Source organism: Cephus cinctus, unplaced genomic scaffold (assembly GCF_000341935.2).
Source record: "Cephus cinctus unplaced genomic scaffold, Ccin1 Ccin1_scaffold0204, whole genome shotgun sequence".
Taxonomy (NCBI): domain Eukaryota; kingdom Metazoa; phylum Arthropoda; class Insecta; order Hymenoptera; family Cephidae; genus Cephus; species Cephus cinctus.
The window spans coordinates 1,140,424-1,152,830 of NW_014332923.1; the positions used below are offsets into that span (position 1 = coordinate 1,140,424).

General features: G+C 44.1%; 1 protein-coding gene across 2 annotated transcripts in view; it reads left to right on the forward strand.

Moving 5' to 3' along the window:
* Positions 1-2,359: 2,359 nt before the first annotated feature.
* LOC107264915 (3-phosphoinositide-dependent protein kinase 1) overlaps positions 2,360-12,407 on the forward strand; it is a 16,834-nt gene continuing 6,786 nt past the window's right edge. Inside the window, exon 1 of one of the 2 annotated variants that reach the window (XM_015733703.2) lies at positions 2,360-2,410. In XM_015733703.2, coding sequence (XP_015589189.1) covers positions 2,375-2,410 — 36 coding nt within the window. In that variant the 5' untranslated portion in view covers positions 2,360-2,374. Of the gene's footprint in view, positions 2,411-7,349; positions 7,788-12,407 lie in introns of those variants that run through there. The other variant, XM_015733705.2, reaches the window with a different exon arrangement.

Sequence of the window (12,407 nt, forward strand, 5' to 3'; positions counted from 1 at the left end):
TCGAAGTCACATGGACTAGCAATCAAAGTGGCGCGTGCCACGGGAGAGAGTGAGAGCAGATGGAAGGAACATTTGAGAAAAAAATGTTTCTAATTATTATGTGTACGATGAAAAAAAAAAAAAAAAAAGATTCATTAACGATCACCGACGCCGGAATGGCGACGCTCGTGATCGACAAAAGGCGCCCGATAAGAGATAGCCGAAGCGCCTTGTCATTGTGATCGTCCAACATCGTTTGTACGAAATCATCGTTGTGTGTCGCGTCGCGTCGCGTTGTGTCGTCAAAAACAGAATAGGCGCCGCAAGGTCGTTGCGCAAGCACGCGTGGGCCCCACGCAATACGTTCTCATAAAAAACAGCAAGCACCGTTTGTATACTTCGCAATATATCTTCACTCTGTACATACATCCGACGTTAGGCACACTTAACCAAGGCTCGCAGCTTGCGCCTTAGTATGCGTTCGATTGGGATGACAAAAATAAAGATAAATCATTATCATATTTTTTATATCACGAGAGACAATGGAGAATAACAATATTTTTGAAAATTAGGTAAAAATTTCATTCTTCGTCAATGTCACCCGAGCATGGTTCTCACCGTGAGAATTAAATGGGTGAGCTAACTTCAGGCGTCACGTTTGGACCGAAGGAACCCGGTACCGTCGAGCCAAGAATTTTCCTGGACTCCGTTTGAAAAGCTGGTGATACGCCAGTAAGGCGGTAACGTTACACGTCAATTGTCAGGAATGAGGGCGAGTGTGAATGGCGGCGATAGGGAAAAAAAGAGTGTAGCGAGATAGCGAGAGAGCGATAGAAATAGGAGAGAATGAATGAGATGGAGAAGGAGAGAGATGCGTTTAGCATAGTCGTGAGTGCCAATAAATAATAGCGGCCCTCGATAAAAGGGTATTCCCTCCAGGAATTAGCATGGAAGCATCGTTAGCCAGGATTAACGATACTTATCGGGTTAGCTTTTACAGCTAGCAATACAGTCGACGTTATGTCTCAGATATTTCCTAGCTTCGCGACGTCCGTCGAGTTCTTCATTCTACTGTCAACGTGGCTCTCTGATTTGATTATATTTTTTCCCCAACGTATGGGAAGAGATACTCAACACTTTGTAGTCTCTATTGCCTTACTAAGAATCACAAGCAGCAATAACTCCTATTCGTACCCATGGTACAGGTACAGTCGCTAACCTCTATTTCATATTTCACGCCTGTAACGCGAAGCAAACAAGACACGTCAGACGCGAAGGAAGGAACTTTAGGGAAAAATATATATTTTATTACTTATATATCGTAAGGATTTACTTGGTCGCCGACCAGATGATTAATTGCAATCAAGATCCAGCCGAATCGAAATAAGTATGATTGGCACGAGTAAGTCGAGACATCAAATTATGTTATCAGCAAGTATGCTCCAGCCTTTACTCCAGTGTGGGTAAAAGTCCGTATACGCGAAAACATCTGTTTACTGTCTAACGCGATACGTACTTCTGAGATATGCAAAAGAGTATTGTCTGGTATTGGCTATTATTATTATTATTTCAGTGTTACGGTATTCCTCTGTTTTTACAATCAGTAACGTTTCGCACTGCTAAGTACCAGGTACCCGTCACACGTGCGTCATATGACACAGTAATAACAAACTCTCGAGCGTAAGACACACGTAACAGTTGATACCGTATCATGACGGTTCTGAGTGTCTCGGATTATCTGTATATATGAATATAAAAAAAAAAAGAAATAAAGAAACCTCAGATTGGATACCACGTGTGTGAAAACAATACGCAAGGTACTTAGGATATCAATGATAAGTATCTTAAGGATTAGAAAATTAAAAGAGAAGAGCACACAATGTAACGATTCGAGAAGAATACTCGTACTGGATTAATCTAAAGTACGATTGGCTGACTGATACCGATAAAATGAATTTACTCTATGAATCGCAGCGACCCTTGCCAGTGACATTGACGTCTGGTGAAGACTCGTCTCAGAGCCCTGAATTTCCAATTCGTACTGGCAGCTTTCGTATACGAGATCAGTTCCGACCAATCGCACTCTTAGAATCCAGAACGCGATTGGCAGCAGGTAAAGTTTTCGCTCAAAGAGTCGTCACAGTGACGATGAGCGACGGAATGAGCGTCGCGGCCAACATTTATTTTTGGAGCTAATAACAAGCCAAACGTGCATATAGCGAAACTGCAATATCAGTGACGAATATCAGTAATGAATCGTCGTTCGTGCCGTGAGATTCGCGTTCGATCTACTCGAGAGGAAATATTAATAAAAAGTATCGTATCGATCTACGAAGTGAAGAGATCCGAAAAAAATTTGACTTTTTGACGGCAAACTTTTTCATAACGAAGGGCAATGATTCACGTTACCTATGCGATTCATTTCGTCGCGGTAAGTTTGACGCGTCCTCGAAACACTTGATAAATATATCGATAAACCCTGATAAATATCGATACAACCTATACACGTTCGTATCTGCTCATTGGAAGTGCGTTGGCATTTGCGTCACGTGTTAACAATTAACAGCATGAGCCTGTAATACGTCATTGGTCCTGTTCTTTGTAAATATACAATCGTATAGCCCAGTAGTCGACTGCATTAATACAGCAACGTATACCCGCTTGTTTTCGCAATTCCATATTGCTTCGCGATCGCCAATAGCAATTCCAGGCGTTTCCTTTCTTAATAGAAAGACTAACAAACGTAACGACTGGTAAACTGATCTCATAACACCAGAAGATACTTGGGTGTTATTGCGACACGTGTATACAATTTTTTCTTTTCTTTTCTTTTAAATCCCTCCTCACGTATTCTCGAGCGATCGACGAATCGATCGATCGATCGATCGAATAAAAACAAATTTCTCACGATAACGTAAACGTTCTATCTACTTTGTAATCGGTCCCTTTTGTAATGCGTTATTACATTACACGTGGAGTGTGGTCCTTGCTTATTACGTAATGCTGGAATATAGGTAAGTGTGTTACGGCGCAAATGCATTATTCTGACAGGTCTTGAGAATTATCTATTGGAAATTCCAACTGTTTCCACAGAATAACGTAATATATATTATTTACATAAGAGAACGAGAGAGTGAGAGGGAGAGAGAGAGAGAGAGAGAGAGAGAGAGAGAATAAAATTTATCACATTAAGCGGCTAAAGATGTAAACAGGTTAAACAAATGAAATTTTGAACTAGACGCCAAAAAACACGAGTAACTTCCTCTTGATTGACCAAATTAATTATACGCCCGATAATTAACGATAAGAGCTAAGCAGCTACATATGGATGAAGAATGATTACGTGGATAACGAAGGAAACGGAAAGAGATACAGGCAAACGAGACGTCGGACGTCTCTCTAAGCCACGAATACCGCGATGCATGTATGTATAATATGTATATGTATATATATATATATATATATATATATTGGCAGGCATTGTCTAATGTATATCTGGCTTTAATGAATGAAAACAAAGGTCAGCCATTATCGACAGCATGAGTAGCCGATTGCACGACGACGCCAGGCGTCTCAGATTCTATATCTTGTGAATGCGCGGATACCATCTATTATAATAAACATAATAAACATATTGTTCCTCGTTTATTCCGTGGTACGATTCATTACACAATTTTGCGCAACTCTCAATCAAGATGATAAGGAGCGTTTCTATGCTCAACTGCCGTGCAAGTGACAGGCGGCATGAGGCCGGTTCACGTGAGACGAAAAATAATACGTAACGCAACGTTAAGCGCAATAGGAAAGTTTGCGAAAATCTAAATGAAAAGAGAAAGGAATAAAAATGTTTGCGAGCAAGGCGAGCATTTGCGTCAGGACGGGTCAACCGCCATGACGTATGTGCGTCGCTCGGTCACTTGGTTTGTCGTTTTCTTCCACTGTCAAAGGAAGTCCCTAAGTGCGAACTAATTGCGTGAGCAAACATAACATACCACGCAGCTACCATTTCAAACTCTTCTATTTCAACTGGTAACACATCTGTCTCTTTTACGCTTTGTTATTTTACTCGTGCACGTTTTCCTCTTTTATCATTTCTTCGTAATAACCGGTTCGTTCGAGCGTCCACTGCCCTCGTTTCCACGCATGGTCTATTATCATTGAGGAAAAAAGGTGTAGACGTATGGTGGTGTCAAAATTTAAAAAAAAAAATTTTAATACCTCACTTTTCTCAACGCCGACATTTTTGGTTAGCACGATATACCACGGACCGTTTTTTTTTTCGAAATTGTTTTTTTCGAAATTTTTTTTTTTGAAATTATTATCGACCTATATTTTATCTTGAACTACTCGTACAGCAATGCAGCTCCGACTCGAAGTTCAAAACAAGCAAATTATGAGTAACCCTGAATACCGGGCAAACGATATTCAGGACATAGAAAATTATTTTTTATTGGGGTAGTACTTAACCTATTCGAAGGTTAAACAGATTCAAGATATCACCATAATATTCGAAGAATAAAATCAGCAGAATGTCATTAACCAATGAATTGTCATAAAACTGGACGTCAATGCCACGTCACACTGGCCGTTGTATAGACATCGGTTTATATATACCGGGTGTGCTAAATATGCGCTTCCGCATTCGAGTAGCTACTAGGTAGCTAGCGAGTGAGTAAGCAAGCAGGCAAACCAAGTTAGCAGCCAAGCTAGTAGCCAGAACGGGCGAGCCTAACACGTTGTATAACCAATAGTAAGTCAGAGAGAGACGGCCTCCATTTCACCCATCTTATTCGGATGGGTAAATTCAGATTCTTCTTGAATATATATATTTATTATTTCCATCTCCCTCGTACGCCGAGAAGCCGCCTTTACGCCACGTGCTTAGATACTGCTTACACGCACATATAATTGTCGGTCACGTAGTATGTAGATATAGACTGAAGGTAGTACCGACAAGCTGATAAGAGCCAGGTCAGAAAATAAAAGTAAGACAAGCCAATCGGAGAAAACGACACAAGGTAGACAATATAACAGAATAGACGCGAACCAAAATGTACGACCGGATGTCATACATTGACGCGAGAGATCACGTAAGTTTGTAGTAAGTCCGTAAAATTTTATGGAAAAAAAAAAAAAAAAAAATACTATAAACCATCGGATACTAAGCATATGATTTTACATTCATGAACTCGTGAGAATTTCGAACGATAAAAAAATTTGATCAAAGTTCATTCGGTTGAGAGTCTCGTGATAATATTTCCAATCCCCGCGTATCTCGCAAAACAATTCCTTCCGACTTAACTGACCAATGGCTGATAATGACAGAAACTTTTTTTTTTATCACGGCACTTAACGCACGCGCAAGACTAATGGGATTTTTGAAAGGAATAAAGTTGATTTGCAGAGCCTGAATGTTATATCGTGCGTATTGATGATAAATACGATGTAGCTAAATAAATAATATGAAATCCACATATGCCAGTATATACATTACTTGTACGGCAGAGGCAGACGTTTCGGTAATCTAAACTGCCAAGACGTTTTGCTTTCGGCTGGACATCTTCGCAAACATATTTTGCGCCCGCTAATTGCCCCTCGGAAAATATTATCCTGATGTGTGTGTCTTCGTGTTTGTCCTGATCGGTTGAACGACGCGACGAACGGCGAGCGACTTGTTTGTCCCGGAAGCCCCCCGTAGTCGGCGCTAATAACAAGGATGACGAAAGTTCGTCAAGAAGAAGAAGAAGCAGAGAAGGAGTTGGAATAGAAGGAAAATCAGACGTAAGATTGAAAATAGATGTGAAACTAATGGCTGAACCTTAAGCGGATATACGTATATATGTTTGTGTGTATTTCCGTTGGACTTGTTATCGGAGGGTAGAATTGGATGTTTGGCAAAAGAGATTAGGAAATGATAACATTAAGAGGTCGTAGGTGGAAGGTCCTTGTGACGAGCTTGTATCGCTTTGGCTCTTTCCAATTATTGACTAATGTAAAACAGAGCTTGTCAGAATGGCTGCTCGTTAGAGAGCCAAGGATAGAGCAGGTGTTGGCAAATCGCGGGTGAATTTATGCCAGCAGTAACAAGAGTGGTAGGAGCATTGAAAAATATGGGAACAAGTGAAAGCCGGGCGTCCCGACGACTCGAGCCGTTTGCCGCACGCAAATGCTTACACATTGTGACGAAGAGAGGCAGAGAGACTTTGTATGGTTGGATTTCGAAGGCAATTGTTATGGGGCGAAAAGAAGCCGAGGTACCTTAGAAGCAGAGGGCGTAAACAAGACATCCAATGGATAATGAAATAAATAGTTGAAGGGGGACACGTGGATTCGCGTCAGGAGGCACCGCTCGAATATCCAGGTCGCATCCCTCATACATCACGTACGTCCGACAGAAAGGGAGGGCAGCGGATATTGACCACGAAGGTACTCTCACCATCGCACGTAATCTCGAGCAGAGATTCCAAGGACAGAAAATCAGGAAGTAAACGTAAAATATGAAATAAGATAACGATAACGTAAGTTTTGGGTCTCTATGAATTGTCGGAGTGGCCGATCAGTCATAGAGGGAGAAAATGAGATAAACGAATCAATACAATGGATATAACAGTAAAGAGATACGAATTCAGGGAATTGACTTATTCCGGTTTGCTTTTCATCTGTCTTTATCCTCTTTCCTTTGTATACTTTTTTTCTATCTGCATCGCGCAAGAATATAGAGGAACCGACCGGATGGAGTAACCGAGTGGGAATGCAATGTCTCGGCGGCGGCGAGTCCGTTACTCGCGCGGTGCCGGTATTTCCCAGAACGCACCAGCCTCTATAAACAAACAAACAGCGCGAAGCAACGGCCAGCGAGAGAGCGCGCGTGTGCGCCAGTGAACTCCCTGCAATCTCATCCGAGAGCAGTGGGGATCATTTTCTGGCGCCTTTCATCCCCACTTTCGTATCTAGTCACCCCCTCTTGTCTGACGTAACGTAAGTTAGCGCTGCCCCACTCTTGCTTACGGCGCTCCCCCACTGTCGTGAAGTCCGCTCGTTCATCCCCACTATGGACAGGCGCACTGAGTTCAAGAGATGTTGGGGCCCCTTCTTATCCCCATGAAACATGCACCCCTCTTCCGAAGAACCCGGTTATCTACAGCGTCACGATGAATTTTCGAATCGAGTCTCCAGAGCTGTTGGGAGTTTCCCGCCAGCAGTCTTCCCGCGCAACGGTATTATTACCCCTGGAAGTGGGGATACTCTATACCCACTCTCGGGCTCTTGTGCGGGAGTAGGGATGTAAAAGTTTGTGGCGGGGGTCAGTTGTCTATAAGGTGGGAGGTCATGCGTATCATGGTGGGGATAGAGCGCGGGTTAGCTGTTCCGATTCGTTCCCCTCGAAATTTAGTAAGCGAACGGCTCTCAACGGCCACGGACGTGTTTTCAATTCTCGGTACGCTCTCTCTCGTCCGAGACGCAAAGACTACACAGTACACGCAAGACACATAAACGTATATATACAATATATATGTGTATATATGTATATATACGCATATCCTCAACTTTAGACACATTTATCCTAAACAAGACACTTTTAAAAAATTAATCTTTTCGCAAAACCGAGAAAGAAAACGATCAGTATACACAGTTCACACAACACTAGCACCAGTACACAACATCTATTGAAAAGAGATCATATTTTGAGAGTTACAAGTTTGTTTTCATTCCATCCACTGTGGCTTTAATCATTCAAACTGGATTCCAACAAGCAGTACGTGTCGCGATTACATCGCGGCTACCGGAGGCTTAAGAAATTATTCAAGGTAAGCGTCCAGGGAGACTTTATTGGTTTAAACTACTAATATAGGATATTACAATACCTCTCTATCCTACACTACACTACGTCCTACTATTATTACTGCTGCTACTACACTATTGCTTTGATGGAAATGCCTAAAAATCCTAAGAGACGCTAGTCATGAAGAAGCTGTAAATAGAAAAACTCTAAAGAAGAGTGAGGGACTAAATTTCGCAAGAACATGTGTAAGAAAAACAAGGAACTAAAACTTGGGAGAATAGTCGATAGTAAGACGTCAGAGACAGAGTAAAGTACATAACTTAGAAAAACAGACTATGGAAGGCAAGACGCACAACCATAGAGAGATGGTAAAACAGGGGAGGACGCGTGACGCAATTAGAGTAGCGAGGGGTTGAATAACTAAAAGTTTGAAGAAAATATAACTCCAATTACATATCCGTATCTCTTTTTACTTTATCTGATCATTAATAATAAACGTAGTCAGCCATTAAAACACTCTTACATAGGAAATTGTTGGATAATAACATTATCTACGTGGGACTTCGTATTTGTATTACGTGAACTTTGTACGCGCCATTGCAAATTCTATTAACTTTAATGATTGATTCTATTCCTTATTACCTAATACGCTTCGATATAATATTAAACCGTAGCTTATTGAACATCACTTTGGCGCCATTCAGTATTTTGTACCATTTCGCATTGTCACTCATATCACTAGCTTCCCCTCTTTCCAATAAAAGAATACAAATTTCAAATTAACATGTTTAACTACCATAATATTTAAACAGCTGCAGATAAGAATTTCTTGGCAGATAAAGAACATTCCCAAATTCTTCCTAGAATATTCCAAGTCATCAAATACTCAGGGAAACTTATTCAGTATGTCGAAAATCATGATTGATTTGTGGAAATAGACATACACAAGCCATTAATAAATAGAACATGTAAACTCCCCATGGAGGGAAAGTGTCGCAAGAAGACTAGCGGCATACTGTCTCCCGACATGAATATTTTACATTTCTCTTGTATTCCTCTCTTTCTTTTTGGCACGCTCCTCTCTCTATCTCGCTCTATCGTTCTATCGCCTCGTGTCTCGTTTCGTTGGGTCGCACGAATTTAAATAAATTCGCCTCTGGCTCCGAGTCGCAAGTTGTTTACGCGGCGTGACGCGTCTGGGCTCTTATGTACTTATTTTGTCAAGTCCGTAATACATAACAGTAAGTAGTCCCTATCGTATGTGCTGATAACACTAGCAACGCAACAGTAATATTGGGCATCGATAGCGGTGCTGCTGGTCGCATCCCGCTTATAAATCTAATCACGTTGTCGCAGTTGAATTTGCGTGTTAAGGAACCAAAGTAAAAGAATAAAATAAGATTTTGGAAAAAAAAAAAACGTTTTTGAAGAAAAAAAAATTGATGTCGACCAAAATCTCATCTTCAGACACGCATCGAACGCGTGCCCCCCTCATGCCGTATATCATAGGACACGGAAAACATGTTTTTCATACCTATGTTTATACTGGGTGATTCTTTCATCATTTTACTTTTTTCTCTCCCCCCCTCCCTCACTTACCCGTGCCCTAAATCCAATGCACGTCCGTTCACTCGTGCTGTTACGTGTAATTGAAAAATAAGGATAAAGCTTTCCGTAGCCATTAATCTCATTATCGACGTATCGTCATCGACACCGTCATCAACTTCGTCGTCTTTGCCTAGACACTAATAAGGCCCCTTGGATTTTCCACGAGAGAGAAAATAACCCCGCGTGTATTTGAAGTAAATCAAATGAGAACGTGCTAGACAAAACATCTTGTAAGACTAGACAGATAGAACGGAGGAAACGGTAGCAGGATGATTAGTTATGCTTTGAGCTGTTTAGACCTGGACCCCGTCCATTTCAATGACTTTATCTCGGGCAGGCAGGCCACGACGTTCCGATTTAGCGCAACATGCGAGACGCGTGATGAGTTTGTGGTCTGGATGTAGAGAGACACACGGATGCATAGGATGGAGGTTGAGAGTGCGACGAAGAAGAAGACGGCGGAGTAGGAGGGGGGGAGCAGAGCAGAGAAGCCAAAGGAGACGGGTAGAAGGAGCGGTGGCAAAAGCAACGGTGGTGACGGCGTTTCTCAGCGTCTGCGAATGCAAAACATCTCATTCACTGGTAAAAGAGTGCGTTTGCCGCCCAATGCACAGGGGGAAACGAACCTCTCCCTGTTCGCTTCTCTGGCTCCAACACGATCGTGCCATACCTATCATTATCGTCAGCATTGTCGCACAACTACCAGCACTTGGGAGAGTGCGAGCGCGATGAAGAGCGAAGCTAAAAGCTAGGGATAAAAAGGAACACCCGAAGAATGAGGAGACTGCACAAGCTGCATCCTCGCGATGGGATAGGCGCAAAAAAGAGAGCTGTCTCTAGGAGAGAAACAAAAGAAATAGCAAAACAAAACGACCCTGCTCGGCGAGCGAGGGAGAGGGGGCATGGTGGCGTAGCCCATGGAAGAGGCGAGTGAGCGCGGAGATACGCACGGCTAAAATTAGAATGCCGTTGGAATGCTGCTGTTAACGTACCGGGTGATTCAGCAGAGTAGCCAAGCAAAGGGAAAGAGATATATAGAAACCAGGAGAGGCATGTACACATGCACGTACGTGGGTAGTGTAGGGAGAGTGGGTAGAGTCTCTCGGAGGTAGGACCCAATGGAGCCCTTTTAACGCCCATCATTCTCTTTGCTCCTCGGTCGCTGTCTCTGTAACGGCGAAAAAGCGCGGGAAACCCAACGGGCTCTCCCACTCCCGGGACTTGAAAAGACCAAGGAGACTGTAGAGTTCATCGACTAGAGCGACGGGATACCAATGTAACGTACACACAGAGCCGAGGCCCCCCAATGTATAGTGGTCTCGCTGTGCCGCGAGTCTCAGGGACTTACCGAGGCCCCGAGCTCCGCTTGTAAATAAATAAACGAACAACACAGCAGACCAAGTGGAAGGGGAAGAAGTGTCTCTAACCCTCTCTAGTGTCTATCTGTCCATAGAGGCACGTAGAGCGGCTCTATAGTGAGTTCGGAGTGTGCGTGTGCGTGCGCGCGCACGGGTACAGTGGCTCCTCGGCCTCCGGCGTCGAGCGCGAGGTCGACGTCCTCCTCCACGCATGGTTGACGACGCCGTGGGCCCGCCCGTTCTCTCGCGCTCTTTTTTTCGCGCGCGCGCGCTCTCTCTCTCTCTCTCTCTCTCTCTCTCTCTCTCTCTCTCTCTCTCTCTCGAGCACACACTCTTTCACTCGTTTCTTTCCTCTTCGGTCTTCGCTGTCGTCCGTGTTCCTAGTCCAGGCTGCCAATTTATGGGGGCCTGGGAAAATCTGGAAGATCAAACGAACGAGAGAGAAGACGCGAAAGAGAAGGTGAAGGTGGCTCGTAGCGAGCGCCACCATCGACGCCAACGACGCTGCTTCTACCCGGCAGCTACTCTGGCTGGCATCAATTGCATTCGAGGCGAAGAGGGAACAATCGGCGTCGCATCGTCCCTCTCGCTGGCGAGAGCAAGAGCGGCGAAAAGTGATCGATGGACGTCGGGACGCCCGGGCGCCACGAGCATCTCACACCATCGTCCGTATTCCAACGGTCCCTGGGCTATTACTGCCTCCCGTCATTATTCTCTCTTTCTTTTACTCTCTCGTTCTCGCTATCAGACGCTCGAAAATTGGAACGTCGGATATTTATTCGCTCTATCTCTACACCTTGAGGACCCTCTCTCGCTTCCTTCGACACTCTCTTCCTTGGTGGGTCTCTGTCAGCGAAGAAGTCACGCACCCTAGCCGCTTCGATCATATCTGAACTGCGAACTGCTCGGCAGATAGAATAATCTTGCGGACCACAGGGCCTCGAGTGGACGCAGCGCGAAATAATGTTGATCAAAATAACACAGATGCGCGCGGTTGCCCGTGGACAGCTGCTTTAGGCGAGAGACCTCTTCGTTTCTCTCTTGTTTCTCATATCTTTCGTTCTCTCTCGTGTTTCACGCTGTCTCCGTCTCTGTTGCTCCACCGGCTCTGTCCACGCACTCGCCGATCTTCAATGTCAAACAGCTGTTGCTAAGCCAATAACGCGTAAACAGGCCATGGAGAAATGATCCCCGTTGCTACCGTTACCATTATCACTAATTCCGAATTCTCTGATTGCGAATAGGCTCCCCCGCCCCCCCCTTCACGAGTGCAATTATCGATATAGAACCGGAAGCGAAATCATGAATCATTTATAGGCTGTCCCCGAGGTTATTGGGACGTAATACGATACCTGAATAAGACTAACAAAAATTGATAACACTGACTCTGAACTCGTCGGCGATCGCCTCCATCTGCAACCGGCGGCAGAGGAGGGATTGTTTGCTCTCTAGCCAAGGGGATAAAGGGGTTAAGGGGCAGAGGAGCTTCCGCAACTGTCCGGTCCTTCCGAGCGGAAACAAAGCGATTAAGCGCTCGTGGAAGGGCCCAGATCAGCGGTGCAGAGTAGAGATACCGAGCACGACGGAGAAAAGGACAGAGAGAGAGAGAGAGAGAGAGAGAGAGAGAGAGAGAGAGAGAGAGAGAGAGACAGAGAGACAGAGAGACAGAGAGACAGAGA